Below are 16016 nucleotides of genomic sequence, written 5' to 3'. Positions count from 1 at the left end.
CCAAAGCAAAACATTACGAAACAGTTTATTGGGATTTTTCAATAAATGCAGGTTGTACGAGTATTCGATGCAAACGCATACACGTATTAAACAAGTATACAAAACATGTGTCATACAATGATATACAATATATTTTTGGGGAACATTAGCAATACTGAAATCAAACACGTGGTAAGTGATGTAAAAATACAAATTGTAACGAAAGTTCTATATTCAGTGAAAAGTGTTTGTATTAAAATATATCATTTTCCAGGCTATTATTTTACGGTGTGGCATGCATTAGGTAAACAAAGTTAACAGGATATGCATGACTTTCCAAAAGACATACATTGACATATAAAATATTGACTGCAAACATCAAAATACATGATTAAATGATTTCATTGTTGCTCCAGCTTTCAGGGAGGATGACAGCTTTTACAGTTACATCACAGTACAGCAACAGGTGGCTGGGTAGTTGTCTGCATTGACTTTGAATTCATTTCCATACACAAAGTAAAGGTTTGTTTTCCCTTTCCATGCGTAGGTAACTTTGGTCACAGGGATCAGCTCGATAGTTTGACGCTGAAGAAAAAAGAAGCAACATAAGCATTTTCCTCAATAACAAACAATTATTTCATCAGATGATAGAATGATGTTTTACTAAATTTAATGTGTATATACCTGTTGCAGAATGCGAGACGTTTGGGAGAACCTGCCCTGGTGTTCACTGACTAAACGCTGTGCAGCATTTACCACAGCAGGGTCTGGAAAACCCATCAATGGGTACACCTGGACAAAGTAATACAAATATATTACAAGGTGGTGCTTTTATACCCCACCTTTAAAAATGGCTTAATGCCACCTGAAAATCATACAAACAAACTTGAAGCCTAAAGAGATTTTTCATCCAAGATTATGTCCTCTCATGTAGTGTGTAAAATGTAAATATAGTAACAACAAATGTGTTTTGATTGCTATAGAAAAACCTTGAGGCATGCGAAGCAAGTGAAAAATCACAAGGTTTAATTTAACCTATATGATGTAATGCAGCAGTACTAGAGATATGCTGATCCATCGGCCACCTATCAGTATCGGAAGATTTTTGTGAAAAAGTATGTGATCGTCATTGTCGATTATTGCCTATCACAAACGCTGATCCCCTCTGGCTGACACGGTATTTGTTTTTAGTCCCTCGGCTAACAAGGTAGCAGCTAATTGTGTGTCTTCATACATAGTGTGGAGCTGCTCCCTAAGTTAATAATAATTACCTCTATAGTCGCAAATAAACAACATTTCTTAGTATCTTAAGTAACATTATCACTGGGGGATGAGGCTAAATATGTTACACACCAACACCAAGCCAGGAGCAGGCATGCGAATAGCTAAGCTAGCCACCAAGTGCTTAATCAAGTTGTGTAGATGGATGCACTTTACAGCAGAAAGTAAGCAAATACTAACAGAAAATGAACAAGTATATTAATAAGAGTCTAGAGAGAGGATAATTTACCAACAACTGTTGGTGTGCCAGCGTTGTCACAGTCAGTACACTACACTACACATAGGAGGGTAGATCGATACATAAATTGGTAGTATCGATACTAGAGATGTCCGATAATGGCTTTTTTGCCAATATCCGATATTCCGATATTGTCCAACTCTTAATTACAGATTCCGATATCAACCGATACGATATATACAGTCGTGGTATTAACACATTATTATGCCTAATTTTGTTGTGATGCCCCGCTGGATGCATTAAACAATGTAACTTTACCATGAATTGTTTAACGTGGACCCAAGTTGAAAAACTTATTCGGGTGTTACCATTTAGTGGTCAATTGTACGGAATATGTACTGTACAGTGCAATCTACTAATACAAGTTTCAATCAATCAATCAAAAAAAGGTTTTCCAAACTAAGAGAACAACTTCAACTCCAGTTATGGAAAAAAGCTCCAACATGGCACTGCCATATTTATTATTGAAGTCACAAAGTGCTTTTTTTTTTTTTTAACATGCCTCAAAACAATAGCTTGGAATTTGGGACATGCTCTCCCTGAGATAATCCTAATACCCACTACAACTATGGAAAATACTATACTTTGACTTTCACAAAGTGCATTATTTTAATTTTTTAAGCATGCCTCAAAACAACAGCTACAAAAACAATGAAGGCCACAGCTTCAGTCCAGAGTATACTAGAGCATACTTGCCAACCTTGAGACCTCCGAATTCGGGAGATGGGGGTGGGGGGGGGGGGGGGGGGGTTTGGTGGTAGCGCGGGGTGTATATATTGTAGCGTCCTGGAAGAGTTAGTGCTGCAAGGGGTTCTGGGTATTTGTTCTGTTGTGTTTATGTTGTGTTACGGTGCGGATGTTATCCCGAAATGTGTTTGTCATTCTTGTTTGGTGTGGGTTCACAGTGTGGCGCATATTTGTAACAGTGTTAAAGTTGTTTATACGGTCACCCTCAGTGTGACCTGCATGGCTATTGATCAAGTATGCCTTGCATTCACTTATAAGTGTGTAAAAGCTGCATATATTATGTGACTGGGCCGGCAGGCTGTTTGTATGGAGGAAAAGCGGACGTGGCGACAGATTGTACAGGACGCTAAAGGCAGTGCCTTTAAGGCACGCCCCCAATAAGGTTGTCCGGGTGGAAATCGGGAGAATGGTTGCCCCGGGAGATTTTCGGGAGGGGCACTGAAATTCGGGAGGTTGAAACCGATACCGATAATTCACACATTCAGGGAATAAGTCATTTGACACAGGGTGACTTTGAGGGCAAAAACCACACGAGTTAAATGACAAGTAGTAGTTTTTGCTTTTTTTAAGTTATGGTTGCCTTTGCTTTCCTCAAACAATTGTACATAATAAAAGAGAATAAGGAGTGAGCTTAAATATTGTGCTGACATAGTTAAACTGTCAATAACGCGCGCATAAATAAATTGAAACATTTACAATTAGTACATGCGATCAATGTCGGTATTGGCATCAGCCAATCTCACTCATGGAGGATCGGTATCGGAATCAGCCATATAAAACCCTGATCGGATCATCCCCAATTTGTACACAAATTTTATGGACAAAGAGTACACTGTTGTGCTTCATACATTTTGGTGATATTTTTTTCTGTTCCTCAGTGCACAAAGCAAGGTCATAAAGCCATGGTTGGATGAGTTTTGTGTGGAGGAATTTGAGAGCAGTGAACTCAATCCCCTTAAACACCTTTGGGATGAACTCAAAAAGAAATGGTGAACATCAATGATCTCTGACCTTATAATGATTTTTTCAGGATGAATGGACAAATGTCCGCACAGACACATGTCACAAAATCTTTTTATACTGTAGCTGCAAAAAAATATCTGGCCAGATATAATGTATAAATTATTTCATGCTCATGCAAAAAAAAACAACCTCCTACCAAGTACTGCGAGTCTCTGAAAAGCTCCTTGCCAGACACTTTGCTGAGGTTGTCCACCTTAAGGCCACTGGACTGTTCCACAACATAGTCATCACAGTTGTTTGTCCTGGAATAATACAGTTTGTTTGGATAACTTATAATTTTAGATAATTAAAAATGGAATAATGCAGTCATGTTCTCCTGACAATATATGAAACCGCACCATTTTAAAGTCAGGTTGATGTAGACCAAAAGCTGCTGTTTTCCTTGACATGTGGGACATTGCATGGATCCTTGCCCCTGGCAGTGATGGCAGCTGCAACAATAGTGTAGAAATGACACTCACATTAGAGTAAGTTTGGGGGGAAATTAGTACTTTTGTTAAATAAATAAAAAAGGATAAATGGTTACAAATAATTTAACTAAATAAATTAGCAGAATATTTTACTGACTTTTCCCTCCCTCTGCCAAAACAATGATTGCATCTTTCATCTCCGTGACGGAAGCCAGCTCCGTTGCAAACCCAGCACACTTTCTATGGGAAAAGAAAGAAGGCCAACAGTTTCATGATATGACCGGGGGTGCCAATAAGCCAGAATGACATGTGATATTGACTTACATTGCCAGCCCCGGCACAGTCTTTGCAAGGTTTTCGCCCCATTCCTACGCAAACGTGGCAGCTCTGTTGATCAAATGATCCTGATTAGGAGAAGATACACATATTCTGGTCTGAACATGTTAAGAATTGACGAGACTATCAACCTTCATAGATGAAGTGTAAGGAACTTTGATGATCTGTTTGCCGTCCACAAAATAATTGGGGGGTGTCGCAGGAATATCCCAGGGCCCTGGAGGGGGTTGAGCGAATGCATCTACTGGTTGGCCTGTTCCAAAGAAAATAACATGCTTGCCATATTAAAAACAGCTGACTGGGAGCAGTGTGACAATCAATCAATTACTTTTTCAATGAATCGTTACTTGTGAAGATTTAAGTTGAATAAACTTAAAGATTGTATACTTTTCTCATCAAAATTCAATTTTAATGTAAATAGTTTGTGTATATGTTTAGTCTTGTCTGGCATTTTATTAGTCAAGACAAAATAAGTAAAAAGATAACATGTAAAACAACAATGATAATCGGACAGTTACACAGTAGGACATAGGCAAGATGGCAGTTATACCATTGTATGGTTCGTGACTCCACTCCGTAGACCTTGACTCAGTAAAGGTTTCCAGGCGGTACTAAAAAAAAGAAAACAATGAAATTGCATTGGGCTAATTAGACCACCTTTTTTGTTTGCCATGTAGCATCACATGCACACATATGTTATTTTTACCCGATAGGTATTAAAAGCCTCCATGTTGGTGATCACGCCATGTTTTGCTGGTGCTGAACTGTAACAACACTTGCTGGAGGCCCACAGAGCAAAGGCCTCCCGTGCTGTAGTCTCACTTATGGATGGAATACTGCAAAAGCAGCAACGGAATGAGATGGACGTTTGCTTTGTCTTTACAATCATTTGAGCGTAGAAAAAAATTGAGCATTACTTCCACTGCGGTTGGTCAGGTCCAGGCTGAGGCTGAGGAGTAGGTTGCATAGGCATTGGGGGAGGCACAAATCCTCCTACAACAGAGGTGTAAAATTAATGGTAATCATTTAAATTTTCATGCAAGGCTGGTGAGATATTGTTGACACAGCAGGTATTGTATATTACAAAAAACAGAAGTTGATGATGCATTTACTGATATCCTACTGTGTTGCAACAGGTATTACATCCCTTTAACTCTATTTTCCCTTAAGTGTTGCTCTAAATTGTATCATTTGTCTATGAAATTGTTTTAAATAGACCTCTGCATAACGTTGTATCCTTGTTAACATTAAAAAACAACTTACAACATACAAACTTCAACTTACAAAAAATAATAACTTTGTCGGAAAAATAAAATCCTAATTTTAAACGATGAACATTTTTTAACCGACCTGAACCATTTGATACAGAAAAATAAAAAAACATAAACTCAATTAATAATTAATACATTCAAATTGAACAGTAACATAAATCCAGGAGCGCAATATATAACACACTTTAACCTACAAAACAAAAATGAATGAAACAATGTGTGCTGATTTTTTTTTTTTAATGAAAATAAGGAAGTTAGAATAATAGCTACAATGAGCACATTTTGTAGTGCACAGCTTTTCGAGGCGTGGTTTGAAACATGATACTGCATGATACAGAATAAGTTCCCAGGTTCACACGCACGCACCCCCCCGCCCCCCGCCCGAGCTTTCAGCCGCTCTGCCCCACATCTTTGGAACTCTTTGCCACCAGACCTTCGTAACTTAGACTCAATATCCCTCTTCAAATCAGGCCTCAAAACACACCTATTCCTGACTGCTTATTCATTGTAATCATCTTTTCTTTTCTATCTTTGTTGTTGTTGTTGTTGTTTTTTTCATCCAATTTGATTTTATTGTTTTGATTTTGTACGGTGTCCTTGAGTGCCCAGAAAGGCGCCTTATAAATAAAATGTATTATTATTATTATTATGTATTAAAAATCAAAACAGCGGTATCCAATGTGCAGTCCGCCGCTCCATTTTTATAGGCCCAGGGGAATATTTCATCCATAACAATAAACAGGGAACAATATAGAGGCATAGGGCGACATTGAAAAGAGCAAAAATGTAAATAATTTTAACAAGATTTTACATTTTACTACGGCTGTCTTCAAATAGTAAAAAAATTGACGATTCAATTTGGTGTCTGATTCACAGTCGAATTGTCAAACATTAAACTTTGTGGGAGTTAGGCCAACACAACCAGCGTATGTTGAGAGGAAAAATTGATTGCGTTCATCATCCATCCATCCATCCATCCATTTTCTACCGCTTATTCCCTTCGGGGTCGCGGGGGGCGCTGGAGCCTATCTCAGCTACAATCGGGCGGAAGGCGGGGTACACCCTGGACAAGTCGCCACCTCATCACAGGGCCAACACAGATAGACAGACAACATTCACACTCACATTCACACACTAGGGCCAATTTAGTGTTGCCAATCAACCTATCCCCAGGTGCATGTCTTTGGAGGTGGGAGGAAGCCGGAGTATCCGGAGGGAACCCGCACAGTCACGGGGAGAACATGCAAACTCCACACAGAAAGATCCCGAGGCCGGGATTGAACTCACGACTACTCAGTACCTTCGTATTGTGAGGCAGACGCACTAACCCCTCTTCCACCGTGCTGCCCTTGCGTTCATCATGTCTTTAAATATTTAAACATTAGAACAAAATTCTTATATGCAGACTGTGGGGAGGCGGGGCCGGCGGACCGACAGTGAGGCGTGTCCAGCCGGGGCCGACCCCGATATGGCGGCGAGGAGGCGTGGCCGGCGGTCCAGCGGCGAAGCAGGGCACACCTCCAAGATGGCGGCGAGGAGGCGGAGACAGTGAGCGAGCAGCGAGGCCGGGCGCGCCGGGAGAGACGCCACAATCACGATAAGGTGTGTGGAGCGCGCAGCTGTAGACTATGTAATCATCCTCTCGCACCGTATAAGAGGGCGACAGACGTGAACGTGAGGAGAGGAGACGGAGATGAGAAAAGGAGCCAGAGGGAAGCTGACGCGGAACGAACGAGAAAACGAGCACGCGAACGACGGTGACGCACGCAGCTGAGGAAGCTGGAGCGGAGGAGCGAGGAGAGAGAGAGCGCCAGGGAGACGACGACGTGCTGCTGGAAAGCAGACGGAGGAGAGAGCAGGTGCAAGTGCTGAAAAGCACGAAATAGACTTTTATTGGCAAAAATAAAAGAAGTCTAAACCTGCCCACAACATGTCATTCCTTGATGGTCCTGCGAACCCGCACGACAGGCAGAGTCTGTCACACAGACAAATAGCTTTTAGAGAGTAAGTTTTAGCCGTCACTTCAGCATTTGTCACAGTGGTCGCTACTTCCTGGTGTGACGTCACGGCTGGAAAATAACAGCTGGCCATGTTTTGGCCTTCCCACATCTTCCCACACCTTCCCACATCTCTTTTCATATAAAATATATTTGTCTGTACACAATAATATTTTACAAATAGTTTTGAGAGGCTGTTTCTACATGGCGGATATGATTGAGGGTTTTTTGGACGCTATGCAGCAGAGGTGGGACCAAGTCATTGCTTTGCAAGTCACAAGTAAGTCTCAAGTCTTTGCCCTCAAGTCTCGAGTCAAGTCCCGAGTCAAGACAGGCAAGTCCCGAGTCAAGTCCAAAGTCAAGACTAGAAAGTCTCAAGTCAAGTCCCAAGTCCTGCATTTTGAGTTTCGAGTCCTTTCAAGTCCTTTTAACCACAGACTAATATTTTTACACAGATTGTGTATGCTTTTAAAACGCTGTATTTATTTATTAAAAAAGTGCGTTTGAAATTGCAGGAAAAAAAATGGTGCTGACATTGCAATTCATAATAGCACTATTAACCAGTCATTTTAAAAGTTTAAAAAATTTTAAACATTTAACTCATTCCTTTACAGAATAAACACATTTGCAAAAACAAACATTAACATACTATTGCTTGTATTTTATGAAAATAACATTACCACAAAGTTGAGAAGGAGCAAAGATCTTCAATATTTGTATGTGAGAATCACAAAGAAATCTTCTGGGGGAGGATGACGCCCCTACAGGGGTTTGCTTTACAAACTTTCAGCCCCACCTAAAACAAAATTCACCAGCCGCCACTGATTATGATGCATTCTCATTTTAGGCAAAGTATAAGACAATACTTTCTTAACAGTATAATTGTAACCAGGAATAAGTCTTCAAGTAACAATATTCAAATACTAACATTGTTGGGTAAAACAGCATTTGGTTTTATTCTGAATCCAGTGAAACAGATTGGTGGTTTTAGCTGATATAAAGACTTTCAGGTGTTTATATATGTTTAAGTATTTGGCAGACGCTTTTATCCAAAGCGACATACATAAAAAATAGATATAAAACAATCACTGTAAACATCATCATTTAAGGGAAGAATGTAATACAAAATATCAATACAAAGTGTCAAGACAGAATAAACTCTCTGCTGCTGCAGCAACAGAGTTAAAGTCTATAGGTCCCTAAAATATATAGATATCTAATGTATTCATACAATGTTTATGTAGGATATACGCATGTACATATAATCTAATCATATTGTTTCTTCAACTTAAAAATAGCTGACCGTTTTTTTCCCTCTTCTCTGGGCTTATATTCCCAGTTTTGATCTCGGACGTCTGGTCATTTATAGCGTATAAGAATATTATATTACTGTTAAGCAAACTATGAATAATAAAAACGCCAAAACATGTGTCCGTTATCATAGCTACACGGTTGACAAAAAAACGCGTGAAAATCAGTGGTATTCAGTGAGGTAAAATGAATTAAATGCGTTGACAGTTCATTGCTCCTGCCAAATGAATTGCACTGAGTGGAGCGGATCACCACTCCAAGATGGCGGCTCCGCGTCTCGTCTGTGCCAATAGGCAGTAGCGCTCAATGCTGCGTACCCTTATAAGATGTCTATGGTTATAACGTTAGCAGTGAGTTTACAGCCTCACTGATTTAACTACACAGCAAATAAAAGTCATGTTACTTAGCCAATAAACGTTATCTTACATTCAAAACTTACCCTTCTTTGTGCAACTTCAAATGTCGAACGAAGTTGGAAGTTGTTGCGTCTCCGTCTGTAATATTCGAACTGCGTGATTTGCATACGGCAATTCGTTTTTTGTTGACCAAGTCGTAGTTTTTATACCCGAACGAAACCAACTTTGGCATAATTGTTTCTCACTGCCGCAATGTTTGACAACTCATGTTCGGTGGTTGTCCTGCAATTGGATTGGATGAATGCTGTGGGATGAAAACAACGTATAACTAATTTGATTGGCTGTTGTACTGACAGCACACCAGCTGACACGCAGCACACACGCTTATAGACACAGACGTATAAAATGAAAGATACGGAGCGCTCCCAAATAACTTTTTAAGGTTTGGGTTTTGGGGAAAGTAGCAAGTCATGTCAAGTCAAAAGCCTCAAGTCCAAGTGAAGTCACAAGTCATTGATGTTAAAGTCTAAGTCGAGTTGCAAGTCTCTTTACATTTTGTCAAGTCGAGTCTAAAGTCATCAAATTCATGACTCGAGTCTGACTCGAGTCCAAGTCATGTGACTCGAGTCCACACCTCTGCTATGCAGTCAGACACGGAGCTCGCTGTGCCACCGTGTGCCTCTGACTGGCTAAAATCCCACCGTAGGCCTCGGTGGGACTCACTGAAGATTGAACACGGCGCGGGTACCGTAATGCACAGCCTTGCCCCAGAGGTGAAGCTCTCCTTCTGAATAATATAATGTTCCTTTCGCTGGTTCACATTCAGAAACTTTATGTTACGACTTTTACTTCCTCTATTTAGTCAGGTTTGATGTTTTCTTGGCCCGGCGCTAGAGCCGAAGTCCTCACAAACTGTGCTTTAGCCTTTTTTTGGAGGTGAAAATAGCTGCTAATAAAATCTTTGTTTTGTTCACTTTAAATGGGGTCATATTATGTTTGTTTGGTTTTTTTGCATTTTAAGGAGACCTATTATGCAAAACCAACTTTTCTTACCTACTGGTATTTCTTTTTGTGTATTTGGGATATGCACAAGTACCGGAAATTTCAAATAAAAAAATGGAGGCATGGCCGAGATGTTTCTAAAGCAATCTTGCCTTCCTTCATACTTTTCTCCAAACAAGTCGTTTTTAATTTCCCTAATTTGTGAATATCTTTCCCAAGTGGGTATTTCCATATATGGAAGAGATTAACCCAAAGTGCCATTGTGATCCAGTGCTGGAGTACAATAAGCTCCTTTTTTTATTCTATCCTCTTGTCATGGGGCAGACTGGCTTGTGCATACACGTGTCCTCCGATGTTGCAGTTTCTAATACAAAGTAGCATATAGTTCTAACATATCTGTCAGTAGACTGGATGTGGAAGCGCTAAAAACGGCAACGAAGATGACGGGGAGAAAACTCAGTCTAAGTGTAGGCAAATAAATAAATAGAAATAAAGAAAGAAAAAGAAACAGTCAGAAAGCAGCTTGAAGATGGTCTGTAAAACATCCATCCATCCATCCATCCATTTTCTACCGCGTGTCCCTTTCGGGGTTGCGGGGGGTGCTGGAGCCTATCTCAGCTGCATTCGGGCGGTAGGTACACCCTGGACAAGTCGCCACTTCAACATATTCCACACAAAATTTTGATCGATAACCACTATTACATGTTATGTAGACAACAAGGAAGTGTTCTAAATGTAGAAAAAAAACATTATAGGACCCCTTTAAAAGACTTCCTTGTGGTCTACATCAGTGGTCCCCAACCTTTTTGTAGCTGGGGACCGGTCAACGCTTGAAAATTTGTCCCACGGACCGGGGGGGGGGTGTTTTTTTTTTTTTTTCTCCATAAAGAAATACAATTATGTGGGCTTACGGACTGTATCCCTGCAGACTGTATTGATCTATATTGATATATAATGTATATATTGTGTTTTTTATGTTGATTTAAGAAAAAAAAAATTTTTTTTTTTTTAAATTTCTTGCGCGGCCCGGTACTAATCGGTACCGGGCCGCGGCCCGGTACTAATCGGTACCGGGCCGCGGCCCAGTGGTTGGGGACCACTGGTCTACATAACATGTTGTGGTGGTGCATTGGTCAAAACGTTTCATAGATTTAGTTTTACAGACCATCTTCAAGCAGCTTTTTGACTGTCTCTGACAATGCACCGTTGTGAGCTGTCTAATTAACATGTCCAATGTCCTCCTCCAGGCCAAGCCCTCTTCCACTGTGTCCTATCCCCGTCAGCCATGTTGTAGTTTTGGCGCTTCAATATTGAGTCGACTGACAAAACTTATGGACTACAATTTTAGACTACAACTTAATAAAAATGGCGGACTCATGCAAATCTCTTTGGGTAAACTGGTGACGTAATATTTGTGAACGTAACTAAGGAAAAAATATGTCACAATTGTATCAAAATCCAAACGGCTTGTTTGGAGCAAGTTTGGAAGAAGGCAAGATAGTTTTATAAATATTTCTGCCATGCCACGATGGTTTGATTTCAAATTATTGGGACTTATGGAGATCCTAAATACACAAAAACAGGTACCAACAGATAAGAAATGTTGTTTTTGCATAATGGGGCCCCTTTAATGAAAGACTGTATTCCTTCCATATGTACCTTTAAAGCAGTTCCATGTGATGTTACTGACACTAAGTGGCTGCGAATCTTTGGGTGTCCCACGATTCGATTCAATATCGATTTTTGGGGTCACGATTCGATCCAAAATCTATTTTTTTCGATTCAATGCGATTCTCGATTCAAAAACGATATTCTCACGATTCAAAACGATTCTCTATTCATTCAATACATAGGATTTCAGCAGGATCTACCCCAGTCTGCTGACATGCAAGCAGAGTAGTAGATTTTTGTAAAAAGCTTTTATAATTGTAAAGGACAATGTTTTATCAACTGATTGCAATAATGTAAATTTGTTTTAACTATTAAATGAACCAAAAATATGACTTATTTTATCTTTGTGAAAATATTGGACACAGTTTGTTGTCAAGCTTATGAGATGCGATGCAAGTGTAAGCCACTGTGACACTATTATTCTTTTTTTTTTTTTTTTATAAATGTCTAATGATAATGTCAATGAGGGATTTTTAATCACTGCTATGTTGAAATTGTAACTAATATTGATATTGTTGTTGATAATATTAATTTTTGTTTCACTACTTTTGGTTTGTTCTGTGTCGTGTTTGTGTCTCCTCTCAATTGCTCTGTTTATTGCAGTTCTGTGTGTTGCTGGGTCGGGTTTGGTTTTGGAATTGGATTGCATTGTTATGGTATTGCTGTGTATTGTTTTGTTGGATTGATTATTTTTAAAAAAAAGAAAATTAAATAAAGAAAAAAAAGGAAAAAAAAAATCGATTTAAAAATAATGAGAATCGATTCTGAATCGCAGAACGTGAGAATCGCGATTCGAATTTGAATAAATGTTTTCCCACACCCCTACTAAGTGACCATGCAGTCAGTATCACCGTCTGCTTATTTCTCTTTTTTTTTTTTAAATGTTAAAATCTGACGAATTAGATTTGACTATATGAAAATCCTTAGTTGAAGACAGCCATACATTTCACATTATTATGTATTCTATTGTAAGATTAGCATATACCGGAGTGGCTTAGTGTGATTGATTACATTATTTGTTTGAGTCCTTTAATTTTTTTTTAGTTGGCCCTAGGTTTTAGTTTTTTCTCAAATAAACAGTTTTGAGTACAGTATGAGAGGGAAATGGTATCTTGATTCTTTCATATATCTTGCTTGGTGGTATGGAAACATTGACAATAAAGAATCTTTGAAGTTCAAAAGAAAGGTTTAAAATGCACCCAGGACCAGTTAAAAACATTTTGTAAAAGTAATGCATGAAATTGTTGCAACATTCAGAGCATGACGAATAATTGATGTGATTGTCACAAGGCTACTTTTAAAAAAAAACATTGCGAAAGAGGAGGGCCTGAACGATCGGACACATGACATGTGATTAGTACATGTTTTCATGTCTTTGTAGTTAAATATCCACAGCTGGCTACTTCAACCACTGTGCCGCGGCACACTAATGCCGTGAGATACAGTCTGGTGTGCCGTGGGAGATGATCTAATTTCACCTATTTGGGTTAAAAATATGTTTTGCAAACCAGTAATTATAATCTGCAAAATGATGTGTTGTTGTTGAGTGTCGGCGCTGTCTAGAGCTCGGCAGAGTAACCGTGTAATACTCTTCCATATCAGTAGGTGGCAGCCGGTAGCTAATTGCTTTGTAGATGTCGGGAACAGCAGGAGGCAATGTTCAGGTAAAAAGGTATCTACTGCATAAACCAAAAATAAACAAAAGGTGAGTGCCGCTAAGAAAAGGCATTGAAGCTTAGGGAAGGCTATGCAGAACGAAACTAAAACTGAACTGGCTACAAAGTAAACAAAAACAGAATGCTGGACGACAGCAAAGACTTACTGTGGCGCAAAGACGGCGTCCACAATGTACATCGGAACATGACATGACAATCAACAATATCCCCAGAATGAAGGATACTAACAACTGAAATATTCTTGATTGCTAAAACAAAGTAGATGCGGGAAATATCACTCAAAGGAAGACATGAAACTGCTACAGGAAAATACAAAAAAAAGAGAAAAAGCCACCAAAATAGAAGCGCAAGACAAGAACTAAAACACTACACACAGAAAAACAGCAAAAAAAACTCCAAATAAATCACGGCGTGATGTGACAGGTCGTGACAGTACACCTACTTTGAGACAAGAGCTATAGTGATGCATGGTTGGTAGGGGTGTGGGAAAAAATCGATTCGAATTTGAATCGCGATTCTCACGTTGTGCGATTCAGAATCGATTCTCTTTTTTTTTTTAATCTATTTTTTATTTATTTATTTTTTATTATTTTAAAAAAATTATTTTTTTTAATTTGTATTTTTTAATAATCAATCCAACAAAACAATACACAGCAATACCATAACAATGCAATCCCATTCCAAAACCAAACCCGACCCAGCAACACTCAGAACTGCAATAAACAGAGCAATTGAGAGGAGACACAAACACGACACAGAACAAACCAAAAGTAGTGAAACAAAAATGAATATTATCAACAACAGTATCAATATTAGTTACAATTTCAACATAACGGTGATTAAAAATCCCTCATTGACATTATCATTAGACATTTATAAAAAAAAAAAAAGAACAATAGTGTCACAGTGGCTTACACTTGCATCGCATCTCATAAGCTTGACAACACACTGTGTCCAATATTTTCACAAAGATAAAATAAGTCATATTTTTAGTTCATTTAATAGTTAAAACAAATTTACATTATTGCAATCAGTTGATAAAACATTGTCCTTTACAATTATAAAAGCTTTTTACAAAAATCTACTACTCTGCTTGCATGTCAGCAGTCTGGGGTAGATCCTGCTGAAATCCTATCTATGTATTGAATGAATAGAGAATCCTTTTGAATCGGGAAAAAATCGTTTTTGAATCGAGAATCGTGTTGAATTGAAAGAAAAAATAGATTTTGAATCGAATCATGATCCTAAGAATCGATATTGAATCGAATCGTGGGACACCCAAAGATTCACAGCCCTAATGGTTGGATATGGTTTAAAGTCATATCAAACGACTTTTTATTGTCAACTGAGATTATTTTTTTAATGATTTCTGCTGGTGGTGTGCCTCAGGATTTTTTCAACGTAAAAAATGTGCCTTGGCTTGAAAAAGGTTGAAAAACACTGTCATACTGTACCTCCTCCCCCAGCCACCGTGCCTTCATAGCCGGGCATGTTGTCGAACATGCCGGCTGGTGGAGCGCTTGGGCCAGAATTCGACTCAGCCACGGGTGGGGCGAACATTGCTGAAACAAACCAGATGAACCAGTTCAGTCAAATAAAGTCAATTAGATTCTAGTAAAAAACCTACAAACTTTTTTTTACAAGACACAGAAACGAGCAGAAAAATACGTTTTGTATGCCTGACAAATGCGAAGATCAGATTATAGGGCCTGTTTGTACATGTACGCGATAATGAATATAGATGACTTACCTTGCCCCTCAGCGTTAGAATCCATCCCGGTTTGATTATCAAAACGCTAAATAGTAATTGGCTGGGTGTAGTCATTAATAAGACACACATGTAAAACACACCGCTGCTTTTCTCGCTCTACACATGCAGTACGTGAACACACCAGTGACGTCACCATAAGTGTTGCGCGGCTGCAGCACGGAAGTGTGCAACACCTTGTTTCTTAAACACACGTCCAGGTGAAGCAACGGTGTAACGCACACACACGCACACACGAACACACACACACACACACACACACACCCACACACACACACACACACACACACACACACACACACGCACACACACACACCATGCATACCATGAGAAGGGCCCTCAGCTGCTGTCAAATAACCGGGATTGGCCACACCGTAAGTTGGTCTCCCCTCACTGGATGGAAGGGGGAAACGAAAGTTAACGAGAGGAAGGATTTAAACGATCTACTATAAAATATTCACATCAAAATACGTTTCAGAGACTTACTTAATGAAAGGCCGATAGTCCATCTTGGTGAGAAACAAAACAAAAACAGGCAAACAAGATGAGTGCAACACTATAATACATCATCATGTGACGAAATACAAATCATTTACCTTTTACAACGCTGAATGTGAGCTAAAACGCCCACTTCGGTTCTTAACACCACTTTTAGGACCGCGTTTGAAGAGCTTACCAGCCTAATTTTTTCTTCAAAGTCTGATTTTCCCAAAGTGGACCCCCTCCCATGAAAAAAGGGGTGTTCAGGAAGTGCGCATTATCAGTAAATAGAAGTGAAAGTTAAGGCAGTTGTGCGTGTAAAAACTATTTTAGGCTGGTTAAAACGTGGTCATAAACACTCTGTCAATATGATGTATACGTGTTTATTATAATTGGTTTGTAATATATACCTTACATTTCATGTACATACAGTAATATGTGTTTTAAGTAACGGTGGATGCTCTGGACTA

General features: G+C 39.2%; 1 protein-coding gene across 2 annotated transcripts; it reads right to left on the bottom strand.

Annotated features, from left to right (window-relative positions):
* Nucleotides 1–9: 9 nt before the first annotated feature.
* ssuh2rs1 (ssu-2 homolog, related sequence 1) lies at nt 10–15797 on the bottom strand. Of its 2 annotated transcripts, XM_062053692.1 has the most exons (14): nt 15663–15797; nt 15553–15575; nt 15392–15459; nt 14753–14860; nt 4932–5007; nt 4721–4850; nt 4565–4625; nt 4146–4267; nt 4003–4065; nt 3836–3918; nt 3607–3699; nt 3405–3510; nt 664–771; nt 10–564 (listed from the first exon to the last, which is right to left on the bottom strand). In XM_062053692.1, exons 2-14 carry the CDS (start codon nt 15573–15575, stop codon nt 424–426), a joined length of 1182 nt encoding a protein of 393 aa, XP_061909676.1. In that variant the 5' UTR covers nt 15663–15797; the 3' UTR covers nt 10–423. The 2 variants fall into 2 exon arrangements, with proteins under 2 accessions (XP_061909676.1, XP_061909677.1); XM_062053693.1 differs by lacking the exons at nt 15392–15459; nt 15553–15575; nt 15663–15797 and adding an exon at nt 15049–15258.
* Between the last annotated feature and the right edge of the window lie 219 nt (nt 15798–16016).

This window comes from Entelurus aequoreus, linkage group LG07, assembly GCF_033978785.1.
Source record: "Entelurus aequoreus isolate RoL-2023_Sb linkage group LG07, RoL_Eaeq_v1.1, whole genome shotgun sequence".
In the NCBI taxonomy this organism is placed as follows: Eukaryota; Metazoa; Chordata; class Actinopteri; order Syngnathiformes; family Syngnathidae; genus Entelurus; species Entelurus aequoreus.
This window is presented reverse-complemented; position numbering and strand designations above follow the sequence as displayed.

Bases quoted from the DNA above. Each gene is read 5' to 3' on its own strand.
- ssuh2rs1 (XM_062053692.1), bottom strand. From the start codon at position 15,575: ATGGACTATCGGCCTTTCATTAA. The intron at 15,460-15,552 runs GTAAGTCTCTGA...CCTTCCATCCAG, and splicing joins GACTATCGGCCTTTCATTAA to TGAGGGGAGACCAACTTACG. The intron at 772-3,404 runs GTAGGAGGTTGT...TACTTTGTCCAG, and splicing joins TCAGAGACTCGCAGTACTTG to GTGTACCCATTGATGGGTTT.